The 18,633-nt window shown below is 45.6% G+C and overlaps 1 protein-coding gene across 1 annotated transcript in view; it reads left to right on the forward strand.

Annotated features, from left to right (window-relative positions):
* The first annotated feature begins 10,907 nt into the window (after nt 1–10,907).
* LOC120933095 (snake venom metalloproteinase atrolysin-D-like) overlaps nt 10,908–18,633 on the forward strand; it is a 47,786-nt gene continuing 40,060 nt past the window's right edge. The window contains exon 1 of the mRNA XM_040346092.1: nt 10,908–11,014. Coding sequence (XP_040202026.1) covers nt 10,963–11,014 — 52 coding nt within the window. The 5' untranslated portion in view covers nt 10,908–10,962. The remainder of the gene's footprint in view (nt 11,015–18,633) is intronic.

Consider the following 18,633-nt stretch of genomic DNA (forward strand, 5'->3'; position numbering starts at 1 on the left):
GGGTTTATTGGTAGAGTGCAGGCCCAAATTAAACCAGCAGCTTCTTCGGGGGTCAGTGCTACACGTGGGGGCTCGTCCGGGATTCCTGTCACTCTACAAGCAAGCCCGCCCCTTCACGCTATCATGGACCCCATCAAAGTAGTCCAATGGTGCGAAGCAGAAGGGACACGCTCAGAAGAAAGCGTGGTCATTGAACTTCCATGGAGCGACTGGGGAAAGAAACAAATTAAAGAGGTGGTACAAGCATTGTCCCCGGACAGAAAGGCTTACGTGGTCGCAGTGAAACCCGATCCTGGGACCGACTGCACCTATGCACTGATAGAGTGGGAACGGGATGTCCCTGAAAACTTCCACGGTGCCAGTATAAAATTGTCCGAAAAGACAGAGTTCCACCTGACACACCCCAGCAAACATGAAGGGCGCTCTCCCAGTCAAAAGCAGTTAGAACCTTTAGACAGGAAAGCAGAGGCTGCTGTTAAATCACTGGCAGAACGACAGCTGGCTGATCTGAAGCGACAGTACTGTAACATACAGGAGAGCTTTCAGGAGACGTCCAGTATGATAGCTGAACGCATTAATGGGTTACGTGTCATTTTGGAGGACCAGAAAGATGGCCAGATAACGCCCAACACTGGGAAGGTACTGAAGAAACGCACCCAGGGCCGCTTGCAGGAAGTAACCATCCGGAAGGATTTCCACATTGACGGCCAGATAGGAGAAAGAGGGCAGAAGGACAAACTGTCCTACACCAGCCTCCTACACCAAATAGAGTTGGGGCTACAGAAAGGATATCTGGAATCGGAAATTAGAGAGGCTGTAATCCATGCCATCAGCCCAGGTTCAAGTGTTAGGGGCATGTTGGAGAGGAAGAGTGGATTGACCTTGAACCAGCTAAAAAGGATACTGAAAAGCTATTATGAGGAGGAAGATGCCACTGAGCTGTTTCATCGACTGATAAATATGACACAGGATAGTAGAGAGACTCCTCAGAACTTCCTATTTCGGGCCATTGAGCTCAAGGACCGCCTGCTGTTCACATCAAAGGAAGAAGGAAATGGAGAGCATTTTGGAGCCGAGCTAGTTAAGAGGAAATTTAGGAGATCTGTGACTACGGGATTGAGGAGTGACTATATCAAGCTACAACTGAAGCAGTATTTGGAAGATCCCTCAACTCCGGATGAGGTCCTCATTGAGAAAGTGAATGAAGCGGATAAAATGGAGATTGAGAGGGACCAAAAACAGGGGAAACTTCAACCTCCTAGCACCACAAGTGCTAAAATACAGCAGATAGGTGTCCCCTCAGACACTCAGGGACTTAATGTATTGGCAACAAGCGTTGAACAGGGATCATGGCTTTCACCTATTCACCACCTACCCGTAGGTCAGACTGAACTGGAGAAGCTGTTCCAGACCCAGAAAGAAATACTGGAGATGATGACCATGTTGATGACTCGTCTGGTGAAACCCCAGACAGAAGAAGTCCTGCCACTCAAGGCTCCAGAGACTCCTACCATTAACCATCCTATGAAACAAACACAGAGAGTCTGCTTCAAATGTGGAGGAGTAGGACATCTCAGGCGAGTGTGCCCAAGCCCAGTAACTGAAACAAAATCCAAACAACTGGGGGAAAAACTTCAGAGGGCCCCAGTGAAGGAGTCAACTGGGCGCCCGGTTGCAATAGCGAACTCCACACCGACTCATATACCCCTGACCACTGAGGTCACCAACAAGCAAGGATGGAAAAGAGAGAGACCCCCAAAACCAAAGGCGAAGGTACAAGCCACCAGGCAGGTCAAAGGTACTGCAATCAGTGGATTTCCCCCCAAGCTAGTGGGACCCTCCCCAATTGTTCCCATCCAAGTAGAGGGGATTTATACGAAAGCCCTGCTGGACACTGGAGCCCAAGTAACCTTGCTCTACAGGGATTTCTATGACAGACATCTCAAGCACCTGCCATTACAGAAATTGGAGGAACTAGAGATATGGGGATTAGGCACCCAGAACTTCCCATATGATGGTTACCTGCCGGTCAGACTCACCTTCGACCCAAGTACAGCAGGAGAGGCTGAGACTTTCGACACCTTGGCCATAGTGTGCCCTCGTCCCCCAGGGGCTGACAAAAATTCCCTCATCATTGGGACGAACACTGACTTGGTGAGGAGGCTACTTGCACCGCTTGTGCTGCAGAAGGGGACCCTCCCCACTAAAATACATCCAATGTTGGCCCAGACATACCGAGACCTTAGACAGGAGGAAGAGGCTCCTGAAGAGGGAGTGGGAAAAATCTGGCTCCTGGATAGGGAAAAGAGGTTAGTCCAGCCAGGTGAAGTAGTCTGCCTGAGAGCCTCTGTCAAGTTAAGCTGGAAAAAAACAGGTCCTTTCATTGTCCTTGAAAATACAAGCCAGGAAGAAAAAAAGGGGTTAGAACTTATCCCTGAAGTATTGCCCACCAGGGCATTGAAGAGGACTCACGGCAAAGTTCCAGTCAGTGTCCGCAACACAGCAGCTGTGCCAGTGAGGGTGCCAGCCAGACTACTGTTAGGACAGGTCAGCCCAGCAACTCCAGTCACAGCATGTGGTTCGACGGAAGGACCAGCAGCAGAAATCCCTGTAGAAGAATTCTGCCCAAAGAATACGCCTCTTACTCCTGCATGGAGAGAAAGAGCTAAAGCCCAACTTCTGAGATGGAGGGCAGCTTTCTCAAAAAGTGAATTTGATGTGGGTTTGGCAAAGAGTGCCACCCACCGAATTCGACTGGAGGAAGACAAGCCGTTTCGTGAAAGGGTTAGGCGAATCCCATTGGGAGATCTGGAAGATTTGAGGGAACAACTGGCTGAACTCAAGAGTACTGGCATTATCCGGGAGTCCAGGAGTCCTTATGCCTCCCCAATAGTGGTGGTCAGGAAGAAGAACGGGTCCCTACGCCTATGTATCGATTACAGGACCCTGAACCGGAGGACCATTCCTGACCAGTACACCACACCTCGGATAGAGGATGCTCTGCAGAGGCCTGTCGGCGAGCGAAGTGGTTCAGTGTGCTAGAACTTAAAGGTGGGGTATTATCAGATCCCCCATGTGCCCTGAAGACAAAGAGAAGACTGCTTTTATCACCCCAGTCGGATTCTTTGAGTTCAACCGGATGCCGCAAGGCCTGTCTGGGGCCCCAGCAACGTTCCAGAGGTTGATGGAAAAAACAGTGGGTGACATGAACCTACTTGAAGTACTAGTTTACCTGATGGACGTCATAGTATTTGGAAGAACGTTGGAAGAGCACGAAGAACGCCTGGAGAAGGTCCTGAAGAGACTTCATGATGAAGGTCTGAAAGCTCTCTATGGAAAAAATGCCAGTTCTACCAGCCCTCAGTGAATTCCTGGGACACATTGTGTCTGAAGAGGGAGTGGCAACCGATCCCAAGAAGTTAGAAGCTGTCACTTCTTGGCCAAGGCCCACCAACGTGACTGAACTCAGGTCATTCTTAGGCTTCTGTTCGTACTACAGAAGGTTCGTGGAGGGGTTCGCTAAAATAGCCCACCCACTCACTGAGCTCCTGAAGAAACAGGAAGAAGTTAGTGTAAGCCCAGATCAGTCAAGGAAGCCAAAAGAAGGGCCCAGAAGGAAGAAAGAGTCCATCCAGGACCAGTGGACTCCAGGATGTGAGGAAGCCTTCAGACAATTGAAGTGGAGCCTTACCACTGCTCCGGTTTTGGCCTATGCAGACCCTGCCAAACCATACGAGTTGCATGTGGATGCCAGCCGTGACGGACTGGGAGGAGTGCTCTATCAAGAGCATGAAGGGCATCTGCAGCCGATCGCCTATGTGAGCAGAAGTTTGATTCCTGCCGAAAGAAACTATCCGACTCACAAGCTTGAATTTCTGGCTCTGAAGTGGGCAGTGGTAGACAAGTTGAAGGATTACCTTTACGGGGCTGAATTCGTGGTAAAGACGGACAACAACCCCCTCACATACCTGCTCACCCACTGCAAAGCTGGACAGCCACCTGTGACCGGTGGCTAGCTGCTCTCTCGGCATTTACCTTCAGCCTGAAGTACAGACCAGGGGTTGGTAATCGAGATGCGGATGCTCTATCAAGAAGGCCTCATGACCCCCGAAATCCATCAGAAGACTGGACTCAACTTACTCCAGAGGGGGTAAGAGCCCTTTGTGAAGGGACAAGTCTACACGGGAGAGGTGGGGCCAGAGCTGAAGAAGTGGGAGTATCCTCAGCGGGAGTACCCAGGTGCTATTGCAACGTCTCCCAGGTTGTACAAGAGGATCTCCCCAAGCTATCCAGAAAGGATCTCAGGAGAGATCAGGAGGAAGATCCACTGTGTGGGCTGGTGCTGAAGGCATTGGAACATCAACAGTCTGATGTGCTGCAGAAGAGCCCCAAGAAGGAAGCCCGGCTGATACTGAAAGAATGGGATCGGTTGCAGTTGCAACAAGGGGTGGTCTACCGAAGGGGCCCCTCTGATGATCCAGAAGCAAAGTGGCAGCTGCTCCTGCCGGAAAAGCACAGAGAGAGGGTACTGATTGCTTTACACGATCATCATGGTCATTTGGGAGCCGAGAGGACTTTCCAACTAGTAAGGGACAGGTTCTACTGGCCTCACATGAGGAAAGAAGTGGAGAGTTACTGTCATTCCTGCCTCAGGTGTATACAACGAAAGACATTGCCCAGAGGGCTGCCCCCAATGGGCCATTTGGAGAGCCAGGGACCAATGGACCTGGTCTGCATAGACTTTCTTTGTTTGGAATCCGATCTGAGTGGGCAGGGAGACATCTTGGTGATAACAGATCACTTTACCCGTTATGCCCAAGCATTTCCTACTAGAGACCAGCAAGCAACCACAGTAGCAAAGACTCTCGTGGAAAAGTTCTTCGTCCATTATGGCTTACCTCAACGGATACATTCGGACCAAGGAAGGGACTTTGAGAGCAAATTAATAAAAAGACTGTTGGATCTACTAGGCATACAAAAGTCCAGGACTACTCCTTATCACCCACAAGGGGACCCTCACCGGAAAGGTTCAACAGGGACTCTCCTGAATATGTTGGGGACGTTGACTGCAGAACAGAAACCCATTGGAGTAAACACATTACTGCACTGGTTCATGCCTACAACAGTACCAAAAGTGACGCCACTGGGTATTCACCTTACAGATTGATGTTCGGCCGTGAAGCCCGATTACCAGTGGACCTGGCTTTTGGTTCCTCCTTGGATCACACATCAGAGACCTCCCATAGAGGGTATGTGGACAGCCTGCGGAGGAGCCTGAAGATAGCTTACGAGCAGGCTCAAGCCACCTCGAACTCCAGAGTCAACAGGAACAAGAGAAACTTTGACCTGAAAGTAAGAGTTCAGGATCTTCAACCAGGTGACCGGGTTTTGCTGAGGAATCTAGGCATCCCAGCAAGCATAAGTTGGCTGATCGTTGGAGATCACAGCCTTATGTTGTGTGTAGGAAGCTTCAGGGCTCCAGTGTATGAAATCAAGCCAGAAGGAAACACTGGGCCAATAAAAACCTGGCATCGGAATCACCTTTTACCTCTCACTGAGGCAGTCAGGATAAGCACAGAGGAGGAATTCCCATCCACATCCACCGATGTGTGTAGGCCAATAACCAGATCTCAGCTTGCACCCTCTACAGATGAAGATGAGGGAAGTGGAGATGAGTTGGCTGTGGCCTCCGGAAACTTCAGAAACAGATGCTGATATCTCTTCAGAAGTAGAGGAGGATAATAACGGAACTCTCAGGGCAGAGGCCCCAGATTTGTGCGGCAACTCATCTTGCAGAAGAGCCGAGTACTCTTATTTACTCTCCATTTTTAGTCACTGAGAGGAGGGATGACGACATTTGTCAAAAAGGAATGGATACCCCGAAAGTGCAAAGAGCAAAGAGAGACATTCGCCCACCACGCAGACTGACTTATGATACATTGGGCGAATGCTCTGAAGCATCTCAGTTTGTCAGCAAAAGAAACCTTGAACTGTCTGGTCCCTCTACTTTTGATTCAGTAAGGGACAACCCCACCTCACCCCTTGGCACATCTGTACCAGACACAGTAGTATCATCTGTGAGTGCACAGGATAGCTCCCCATCATATGACAATTGGTGGGAAGCTCCTCTGTCTGTATTGTCTAACCGTATAGAGGCTAAAATGCAGAATAGAGTTAGCAATTTGAACCTCTTTGGAGGACCAAAGAGATAAAGTAGGGGGAGTGTGTAGCGCTGACATTCTTGTATATTGATGTGTGTTTGCATACTTTAATACAACGTCTATGGACATTGCTATGTTTAAGTATTTGGAGCCATCTAGTGACCAAATACTGGTAATGCAGAGAGATGTTTTGTTTAGTATTTTGGTTGCCTTGGAGACGAGGAGAGACCCAAATACTGGTAATGCAGAGAGATGTTTGGTTGAGGGTTTTGGTTGCCTTGGAGACAAGGGGGGACAGGAGTGTAAACAAAAAGGGCTTCTGGAGGCGGATGCCGAGCTGCTGGGGAGCGAAGGCTGAGCTCGGAGAGCTAGAGGACAGTGGCCGGATTGCAGAGACCGAGAGACACTCATCCGAGCATCGGAGAACCGATCCATCCAGCGGAGCTGAACAGAGCTGACTGAGAAGCAAGTTGCAGTCACAGGACCCTGAACAAAAGTTACTACCCGGAGCTCCGATCCAGTGGGTGAGCGGGTCACGACCCACAGTTTGCTAAGTTTACACGCAGTTAGACTCATATACAGGCCTCACTGGGATTTATAGTTCCACAGAGGAACTTAAACTGAGAAGGCTTGAGGCCTATCTAATTGACGTTTCAAGCGATTTTAAAATAGTTATTGCAGTTACACCAGGAGCATTTTCACTTCAATTTGACTCATCAAAACTGTGGATTACAAATCACTTTAGCTAGCGAAGAAAGAAGATCCAAGACCAAGTACTTTAAGTGAGATCTCACGCATAGCTAATAAAGTAGGGGGAGCTCCCAGGTATAAAATATTTATGTATACTGTTTTCAAATAGCTTATGTTTAAATCAATTGTGCTGTCGTCTTACGTTGGGATGACAGCACAATTACTGTAATCACTTCTTTGCATATTTCACAGTAAAATATATCTCTGGTTAAGTATCCAGTTGTTGTGGCATACTGTTTTTCTCACTCCAAGTGCAGTCAGTGGATCCTGGGGTTATAATACAGGTATTTTGTATTGTCTTACATTGTATTGTATTGCATTGCATCACAGCTGTGCCAAGGGGATTGAGCCAAGTTAGTGGGGTTTATTGATAGAGTGCAGGCCCAAATTAAACCAGCAGCTTCTTCGGGGGTCAGTGCTACACATATATCCCCCCCACTAAGCCCAGGACGTCATATGATGTCCACCCAGGATGGGAGATCCTATCTGTGGACGTCATATTACTATGGCTGGGTATTGAAGTGGTTAAAGCACAAAAAGTTTTTTTTAAAAACGCGTTTGAAAAATTACTGCGTAAATACTGTGCAAGATAAAAAGTTGGAAAGACCGCCATTGTATTCTTTAGGGTCTTTGCTAAAAAAAATATATAATGTTTTGGGGTTCTATGGAATTTTCTAGCACATAAATGAATAATTTTACATGCAGAAGAGAAATGTCAGAATTGGCCTGTGTACTCCAGAACGCCTGAAGGTGCTCCCTGCATGTTGGGCCTCTGTATGTAGCCACGCTGTGTAAAAAGTCTCACACATGTGGTATCGTCATACTCAGGAGTAACAGCGGAATGTGTTTTGGGGTGTAATTTGTGGTATGCATATGCTGTGTGTGAAAAATAACTTGCTAATATGACAATTTTGTGAAAAAAAGAAAGAGAAATCTTGATATTGCAGAGTTGTGGGAAAAAAATTACAACTTCAAAAAACTCATCATGCCTTTTTCTAAATACCTTGGAATGTCTTCTTTACAAAAAGGGGTCATTGGGGAGTATTTGTACTTTTATGGCATGTTAGGGTCTCAAGAAATTAGATAGGCTGTCAGTACTTCAGGTGTGAATTTTCAGATATTGGCACCATAGCTTGTAGACTCTATAACTTTCACAAAGACGAAATAATATACACCAATTTGGATTATTTTTACTAAAGATATGTAGCAGTATACATTTTGGCCAAAATGTATGAAGAAAAATTACTAATTTGCCAAATTTTATAACAGAAACAAAGAAAAATTCATTTTTTTTACAGAATATTTTTTTCTTTTATAGTGCAAAAAATCTAAAACCCAACAGTGATTAAATACCACCAAAAGAAAGCTCTATTTGTGTGGAAAAAAAGGACAAAAATGTCATATGTGTACAGTGTTGTATGACTGAGTAATTGTCATTCAAATTGTGAGAGCATCGAAAGCTGAAAATTAGCCTGGTTAGGAAGGGGGTTTAAAGGGGTTGTGAATACATTTAAAAAATAAATAACAAACATGTTATATTTACCTCCACTGTGCAGCTCGTTTTGCACAGAGTGGCCCCGATCCACCTCTTTTGGGGTGCCTCAGCGGCTGTCTCTGGTCCTCCCCACAAGAACTACACACATTCATGCGAGAGAGCTCGCATTGTGTGTAGTCCTTGCGGGCGCGCTCCCCGTGATACAGCGAGCGGCCATAGCCGCTCACTGTATCACTCGGCCCCGCACCTCGGTGCGCCGCGTCGCTGGATGTGATTGACAGCAGCGCCAGCCAATGGCTGTGCTGCTTTCAATCCATCCTCTCTAGCCAATCAGCCGCCAGGCTGAGCGGCGAAGAGGATGTCGGGGCCAAGTGCAGGACTTTCAAGGTAAGTATAACGGGGGGCCAGGGGGGGGTATACTCTGAAGATTTTTCACCTTAATGCATAGAATGTGTAGCTCCCCCCCTTTTAGTTAGTGGCGCATTACGCTAAAGTTAGTGGGGAGTGGGAGATTTAGGTTGCTCCCACTCACAAATTGTTTAGTTTATGCTGTTGCCAATTTGGTGCTGCCTCATGGGTCAGTCTGCGTGCCAGGGGTGTGTTGTCACCCCTGGGCGACAGTTGGCGCTAGAGGGGTTCTGACGAATCTATCTTTCCTCAGCAGCCAATCAAAGGGGTTTTCCCTCTTCGGGCATGATGGTATATCTGTGGCGACCGCCATGAGTAGTTCTGTTCTACGCGGGGCCCGAGTCCCAGGTGCGGCATCCACCTTCAGGGTGCGCACATCCATGGGCCCCGCCATCGAGGCCTGCTTGGCCGAAGTTACGCACCAAGAAAAATCTCACCTTGAGGCTAGGTTCACACTGCCGCGATTTTCGGGGATGCGGTTTTGCCGCGATTTTGCCGCGATTTCGGCCGCGATTTAAGAGACATCTGTGCAGGGTTCAATGTAAATCGCGGCCCAAAATCGCAAAAAGTAGTACAGGAACTACTTTTTGAAATCGGTGCAGCGCCGCACCGATTAGGACGGTGCCATTGCCGACAATTGCCGGCAAATGCCGGCGATTTGAGATGCGATTTGACATGTGAAATCGCATCTCAAATCGTACCCAGTGTGAACCTGGGCTGATGCTGAGAGGGACCCCAGCGGCTCGCTGGGTCCCAGATCCTAAGCTGGGAGCTGTACGATGGGGGGTCTGCTCGGGAGAACCTAGATACCGAGGTTGTCTGCGAGGTCTGGACGTGCCATCGGGGATCCGGTCACCACGCAACATGACAGGTATATTTCAGCTGTCTATTGTTGACCCTGAATTGGACTTACTGGGAGGATTCGCTAGTTCTACCATTTAACCATATTTCAATATATACCAGGCCTGTGCAGGGGCCCTGTTTCCTCCCAGTGATTTTATTTGCAAGTGACCTTCTGGCTGCCAGGCTCAAGGTAATCACCTGTCCCGGGGCACTTTAGCTACTCCGGCGGGAGTGGCGACATTTGAACTGTCTATGCTGAGAGCAGGCTTGCTCTCCATGTTCTTGATATCCAAGGCCTGATACTGCAGTTTCTTTTCTCTCTGCTCATCAACCCTTTTCCTATTGTGTGCCATGTTGATGTTGGCTATGTTGGCCTTGGAATAAAGCATTGGAAACTCACACTGTTGTCTGAACATTTGCTCCCTATCCACACTCACGAGTTGTACCCCTAGACAAGAGAACTTGGTAACTTAATACGCCGATCCCCAAATTATCCAGCGGCTCTTTCGGGGGTGAGCGCTACAAATGCATTAAGGTGAAAACTTTTTCCTTTACAACTCCTTTAAGTGCCCAGTGGTCAAGTGGTTAAACTCTCCACAACTTTATCCATGACCTGTCTGGCGTGTTCCTTGGCCTTCACGATGCTGTTTGTTCACTAAGGTTCTCTAACAAACCTCTTAAGGGCTTCACAGAACTGCTATATTTATACTGAGATTAAATTACACACAGGTGGATACTATTTACTAATTAGGTGACTTCTGAAGGCAATCAGTTCCACTAGATTTTAGTTAGGGTTATAAGAGTAAAGGGGGCTGAATACAAATGCTCGCCCTTTTTTTATATATATTTATTTGTAAAAAAAATTTGACCATTTATCATTTTTCCTCCACTTCACAATTATGTGCTACTTTGTCTATCACAGAAAATCCCAATAAAATATATTCACGTTTTTGATGTAACATGACAAAATGTGGAAAATTTCAATGGGTATACATACTTTCTCAACGCACTGTATATATACAATTTAAAGTTGTTTTCGTTTTTCTGGCAGTGAATGAAGGAGTTTGTAAGAGGGGGGGGAGGGGTCTGGGGTGCACCTGCCATTTTTGCCTCGGGTGCTAATGGTCCTTGTCCTGGCTTTGTGTGATAACACAGTGTGACTTTGCTTGGGGACAAACACCCTGTAATATTTAGACAATGAACCTGTTTGCTTATCAGGGTATAAATTACAGAGAATCCCAACTGCTTTCTTCACATCCATTTCCCCACACACATATACACCTATTGTGTGCTCCTACCGCTGTTATGCTAATATCCATAATGTCTCCACTGGTGATGTTCATCCTCCCGGTCATAGGTGAGTTTATCATTTTGTTTCGTATTTATAAAATAAAATAAATTCCTAGTGTGTCAGGGGTCTATGGAGAGGACACCAGAGCAAGTTTTGACTATACCGTTGCCAGCCACATTGGATTGCTTAAAGTAAAATAGCAGAAAATGTAATGAATGACTCCCACAGAGTCCAATACAGTCCTGCAACAGCGCAGCAAACTCTGCGCTTGCTGTGATCCTAGTCAGTGTTGAGGTAAGAAAGAAGTGCTCCAATCACCACTGTTGTTCACCACGTGGGGGGTAAGGGATGCACTTACCAGATGGTAGATATAAATCAGCATGTAATCCACCTCATAACTATCCGTCAGACTTTCACCATGTCAGCAATATTCAGCATACATGAGGGAAAAAAAGCTCATATAGTGCAATAACGTTTTGAAAATTTTATTAACAAAATCCCCCAAACAAAGTTTCCCCTTCAATGTCAATGCGTACCACAAAATAGTGAAAAACAGGCATGTATAATACTGTTTGTCTCACGGTTCTGGACCCTGAAGACCGCTCGGATCCGTTTCCTGTGGCGACTTCCTGATTCCTTCCCCGTGGAGCGCAAACGTCACTTCCGGTTTCTGTGCTTAGAGAGTCATGCTCTGACGCGTTTCGTCACTTCCGGACTTCAACTGAGGGCGTGACTCTCACACGCACCAACCGGATTTAAATACTGCAGCGCCGCCCGTCATCGGCGAATGATCGACGCCCACTTGCGTCATTCGCGTCACTCACGATGCTCGGCCGTGATTGCTCACAACAATGCTCGAGTAAGGGCGGAAGTGTACTGCGCTACCGATACCCAACACTGTTGCCACCATAGAGTCCTATTCGGAATCGGAGCCGCAGCGCGAACTAGCATGCTGACTTTAGCTGCTGGGATTGGTACAATACCATTAACACATTTAAAGTATTAGAGTTATCACACCTAATTATCCGGGTATATATAGGTATATACCACATATGTTTTTGAGCATATAACGAGCAGGCTAGTAACCATGACTTAATAGTCATATACTGTACATAACCTGATCTGGTCAAACATATGATATAACCAGATAGGTTGTATATAAGCATACAATATACAATCTAAATCTGAATCAATGTAGCAACATACATAATTGTGGCAACATGTAAAATTAATAAAATCAATCTAGAGCAATATATATAAATATATAAAATCTATACATAAAACTCGATATACATATAAAATAAAATAAGACCACACATATAATTAACACCCATATAAGCTCATATGTAAAATTAAAATTAAAATTAAAATACTATACATTAAGAGCACCAGCCAGTGATATCATGATGTGTCTATAGACTACCTGATAATAACCGAACATGTATAGAAGGAGGGAGACAAAAACATCAGTGACCTGAACATAGCCTGTACGTTAATGTACACAGAAAAGAGGCTGTTGGACAAGGGATATTCAAATATGGAATATGCAACCATACTACCACATTAGGAATAATGAATATTCCATCTACTTCTGCCTACAACCCTCAAATCCCTTCTGTATTGGTAATGCAAGCAAGATAGTCGGTATCTACAATGCTTCCCGGCTGATCTAAACTTTTTTCCAGTCTAAATTGCTAACCCCTTCACTATGTAATGACACCAACATTCAGTCAAATTGAGTGAGATCAGTTGTGTATAAGTCCTGTTTAAAAATCAAAATTTGGACATAAAACTGGCAGGCTGGGTGTATGAAGAGAAAGTAGGCTGGCTGGTATATGACACAAAAATAGGAATACCTCCTAGTAGATGAACAAAATTAAAGAAATTAATGAAGTAAATATAATATTTATAATTTATATATGCATCACCTCAGGATTCTTGATTGGTCAAAGGTGATCATAATCTTAAAATCCCGAGTGAACCAGTAGTCAATATCATGATGACTATAACCATCAAGGGGGGGGGGTTTGAGAAGGTAACATATGATCTATAACTAATTATTATAATTATAATAATTTGTTATAGATCATATGTTACCCCCCCCCCCCCCTTGATGGTTATAGTCATCATGATATTGACTACTGGTTCACTCGGGATTTTAAGATTATGATCACCTTTGACCAATCAAGAATCCTTGATTGAAGAACCTAGAATATGAAATATATTTTCAGTTGTTTCACACTTTTTTGTTATGTATAATTCCACATGTGTTAATTCATAGTTTTGATGCCTTCAGTGTGAATCTACAATTTTCATAGTCATGAAAATAAAGAAAACTCTTTGAATGAGAAGGTGTGTCCAAACTTTTGGTCTGTACTGTGTATATATATATATATATATATATATATATATATATACACACACACACTTTTTCAAATGTATCCCTTTATTTCAATTTGTTTTCCCTTTGTGCAGGTGTGTGAATGAAGAGCCTTTTACTTTATTATGTTTGAGGCTGGGTTCACACTACACTACACGACAGCAGTACGACTTTCATCCTACTTTGCTCTGCGACATCGGTCCTACATTGATCCTATTTGTCCTACATCCATCCGACTTTCATGAACAGGATACTACTTTGATCCGACTTTGTGATAGTCTGACTTGTTCTTTGACAAATCAAAACAATCCCAGAGTGAGATAAATTCCTTTTACTGCTGCTGTAATCACATGTCGGATGTCTGGTAAGTAGTGTTGAGCGGAATACGCCATATTCGATTTCGCGATATATCACGAATATATAGACGAATATTCGCGAAATATTCGCTAAAATCGAATATTCGTGATATTTTATCAAAAAAATGTTTTTGCATAATTTCGCTAATGCGAATGCGAAATTGATTGCGAAATTCTGAAACATTCAATTTCACCTGCCCTTTGGAAAAAGTGTGGTTTTACGTAATGGACCCTGCAACTAACAACAAGGTATTAATAAAATAAATACATTATTATATAGATTTGAGGGTTTACTTTGACCAATTTGTATATTAATTAGTTTAATAAATATTGAATAACCATAGATTTGGAAAATACAGATCTCTCCTCTAGACTGACCTGTATTGAGTTAGGTAAAGATCAACCGCACACTGGGGCCCCTGATTCTGTTGAGTTAAAAAAAAGCCAAGTAAACCGTTTACGTTGACATCTCTTAAATGTCTTTATGTTAAACAGTTATTATTCTCATTAAAGAGGTGAAATGCAAATGATGACACAAGACAAAAGATGGAAAATTCTTTGAAGATGTGATACACTGGAAAAACGCACAGAAACACTCCACTCTCTCTAGCCACCTTGTGAATCTGCACTGAAATACTGCTGGGAGTGATCTTATATACTGGTCGTGCAGGCAGGTTCCTATTGGTTGCTATGGAGGTTGCTAACCTCTGACAACTGTGGTAGGAGAACTCTGATTGGCTCTGATGCAAAAGAAGGGCGGAGAAAGTATTCGCGAATAATCGTAATACGAATATTCGCGATAGCGAATATTCGTCAACATAAAAGGATCGCCTCAGCTTAGCTACTCGGCCCAGGGTCTCTAATCATACCAGCAATGCTTTTAGACGTCAATGGAGATCACTAGGATGTGATCTGTTTTAAAAATAAATTTGAAAAAATGCGAATATTCGTAATAGCGAATTTTGGCCACGATATTCGAGTTATTCGCGAATAATCGAATATGCAATATTCGTAACGAATATTCGCAGTACGAATATTCGTGAGCAACACTACTGGTAAGGACAAGGCTCCTACTTTGGTCCGACATAAGACTGGGTTCACACTATACTACACGACAGCAGTACAACTTTCATCCTACTTTGCTCTGCGACATCTGTCCTACATTGGTCCTACATTGATCCTACATTGGTCCTACATCCATCCGACTTTCATGAACAGCATACTACTTTGATCCGACTTTTTGATAGTCTGACTTGTTCTTTGACCAATCAAAACAATCCCAGACTGAGATAAATTCTTTTTACTGCTGCTGTAATCACATGTCGGATGTCAAAAGTCGGATGGTAAGGACAAGGCTCCTACTTTGGTCCGACTTCAATGATATTCAATGGGCTGAAGTAGGATCAAAGTCGGACCAAAGTAGTACAGGGAGCATTTTCAAAGTCGGACCGACTTGTGTCAGACCAGTTAAGACGGCTCCCATAGGGAAACATTGGTTTTCACACGTCATGCGTCATGAGCTCCTAATGTCGGAGTGTTTGTCGGACAAGTGTGAACCCGGCCTCAATGATATTCAATGGGCTGAAGTAGGATCAATGTCGGACCAAAGTAGTACAGGGAGCGTTTTCAAAGTCGGACCGACTTGTGTCGGACCAGTTAAGACGGCTCTCATAGGGAAACATTGATTTTCACACGTCATGCGACATGAGCTCCTAATGTCGGAGCGTTTGTCGGACAAGTGTGAACCCAGCCTGAGGCTGGGTTCACACTGAAGATGCTCACAGCAGGGGTCCGGTGTGTGTCTGTTCACTGTTTCAGGTCCGATTTCAGCCCAAATGTTTGACTGAATTCAGACCTCAAATGGACCAGAAGACACACAGGTCTCTTGTCCAATTCGTACCGGAGCCGCTCTGGAGATGTGTGAACCGGCTCCATAGAGAGCCAGTCACAATTCAATTCGGAGAAATCCGTATCCAATTTGCAATAGTATGATCCCAGCCTCAAAGTTTTGAGCATGACAAAAGGGAATGAGCTGTTCTGTCGTGGACCTAAAAATGTAGTTATACCAGTTGATTTAACCACTTAAAGTGGAGGTTCACCCTCAAAAAAAATTCTGACATCACACGGAGTCGAGCCATCCTACCGACAGAATGCTGGTGTTTTTTTTTTCTCAGCACATACCTCGTTATGTGCGATTTTCACCTCACGGCAATCCCGCGGGAGTGGGCGTTCCCAAGCACTACCTGTGATTGACAGGCTTCCGAACGGCGCATACTGCGCATCACAGGTTGCCGAAAAAACCTGAACGTCGGTGCGGCTCTATACGGCGCCTGCGCACAGACGTTCGGGTTCTGTCGGCAACCTGTGACGCACAGTATGCGCCGTTCGGAAGCCTGTCAATCACAGGCAGTGCTTGGGAATGCCCACTCCCGCGGGATTGCCGTGAGGTGAAAATCGTGATAACGAGGTATGTGCTGAGAAAAAAAAAACACCGGCATTCTGTCGGTAGGATGGCTCGACTCCGTGTGATGTCAGAATTTTTTTTTAAAGGGTGAACCTCCACTTTAAGGACCGCTGCATGTACATATACGTCGGCAGAATGGCACTTACGCGCACATTCACGTATCTGTACGTTTCTGTCCGATCGGACCCCCTCCCGGTACATGCGGCGGTCCGGTTTGCTGTGGAAGCGATCCGGGATAAGGGGGCGGCCATTGGTTTCTGGCCACCCCCTCGCAATCGCTCCCAGCGAATCAGATGCTTCCTCTTCCTGTGTAATGTAAATACAGGCAGAGGAAGTGATGTCACGCTTCACGAGGCGATCTTTTTGACCGGAGCTCGTGGAGTGAAGATATCTCACGTGAGTTGCACCAACACTATACTACAACACTACACTACACCAGTACACATAGGCACACTTTTCACCCCCCAGTCACCCCCAGCCCCCAGTCACAGTGTCACTGATTGCAGTGATCATTTATTTACTGATCACTGCATTTAGTGCCATTTGTGACTGTAAAAAGTGTGATACTGCGTACACATGATTGGTTAAACCGATGAGAATGGTCTGATGGACCGTTTTCATCGGTCAAAACCGATGAAAACGGTCCATCGGTCCGCTCTCATCGGATGGACTGATCGTGTGTATGCGGCATTAGGGACATTAGCTTAAGGCCCCTTTAGGTCCAGGGTAGCCCCCTACTCCCCCTAATCAAGGTTTAACCCCTTGATCCCCCCCCCCCCCAGTTAACCCTTTCACCCCCGTCACCAGTGTCACTAAGCAATTGTTTTTCTGATCGCTGTATTAGTGCCGCTAGGTAGCCAGTTATTTTTTTAGGTTCGCCGCCAGATTTTTATAGCGTCAGGTACCCCCATATATTTTCTAATAAAGGTTTTAACCCCCTGATTGTCCCTACAGTTAACCCTTTCACCAGTGATCATCACCGTATAAGTGTCACTGGTGACGCTGGTTAGCCAGTTAGTTATTTAGGTTCGCCGCCAGGATTTTATATAGCGTCAGGTACCCCCATATATTACCTAATAAAGGTTTTAACCCCCTGATTGCCCCCTAGTTAACCCTTTCACCAGTGATCACCGTATAAGTGTTACGGGTGACACTGGTTAGTTAGTTTGCTGTTTTTTAGCATCAGGGCACCCGCCGTATATAACCCAATAAAGGTTTAACCCCCTGATCGCCTGGCGGGTGATATCAATTACATTTTAGCATCAGTCAGGGTCTGCGTTGCCCCAGGCAGCGTTAGGTTAGTGCCAGTAACGCTTACACCCACGCGCAAGGCATACACCCCCCTTAGTGGTATAGTATCTGAACAGATCAATATTTGATCTGATCAGATCTATACTAGCGTACCCAGCAGTTTAGGGTTCCCAAAAATGCCTTGTTAGTGCGATCAGCCCAGATACCCGCTAGCACCTGTGTTTTGCCCCTCCGCCCAGCCTACCCAAGTGCAGTATCGATCGATCACTGTCACTTACAAAATACAACACACATAACTGCAGCGTTCGAAGAGGTCACGCATCTGTCAGATTCTGACTCAGAATACATCCCCGTAGAAGACAGCGGTTCCATGTCAGATAGCTCTGTCGACGAAGGTGAGGTCCCTGCTAAAGGCAGGCATACCCGACCCCATTCTGATGTTGTTGAGGCGCAAGAACCGCAGAACCCTCGTATGGAGCAGAGAGCCAGTACTAGCGCCGCTATTCCTTCTGGTGAACTGGCAAGCACTAGCGGCCTAGTACACCCTGGTCATTCATCCAGCACTGCAGTATCACGTGGTAACGTGGCGAGTCCCAAAAGTGCAGTTCAAGCTGGCGAGGTGGCAAGCACAAGTATTGTCCCGCTGCCACCACGAAGAAGCCAATGACAGGCCCGTCGTGCTCATAGTGCCCTTCCTGCAGAATTTGCCTATCCTGATTGGGTCCCCACCACTTCTGCAGAACCCGTACTTCCCCCATTCACTGGCCAACCCGGTATTCAAGTGGAAACAGCTGATTTTACGTCACTTGATTTTTATTCGCTGTTTTTCACGGAAGATCTCTATAGATCTATTGTGGACCAGAGTAATTTATATGCTGGTAATTTCATCGCCGCTAATCCCCAGTGCGTCCTTGCCAGAAAATGGAAACCACTTACGGTTTCCGAATTTAATACCTTTCTGGGCCTTTGCCTCAACATGGGCATACTGTACATCAATTTCCTAAGTTGTGGACTTATTGGTCCACAAGTTCACATGACCATATGCCCGTGTTCTCTGCTTCCATGGCCAGGAAACTATACTAGACTATCTTGCGGTTCTTGCATTTCAATGACAATTAACTTTGTCGTCCACGTGGAGACCCTGAATACGACCAGCTCTACAAAATTCAGCCCCTCATAAACCACTTAAACGAACGTTGCAGGAAAAAGAAAAAATTGTTTTTGCGCAAAGTTG

Source organism: Rana temporaria, chromosome 3 (assembly GCF_905171775.1).
Source record: "Rana temporaria chromosome 3, aRanTem1.1, whole genome shotgun sequence".
In the NCBI taxonomy this organism is placed as follows: Eukaryota; Metazoa; Chordata; class Amphibia; order Anura; family Ranidae; genus Rana; species Rana temporaria.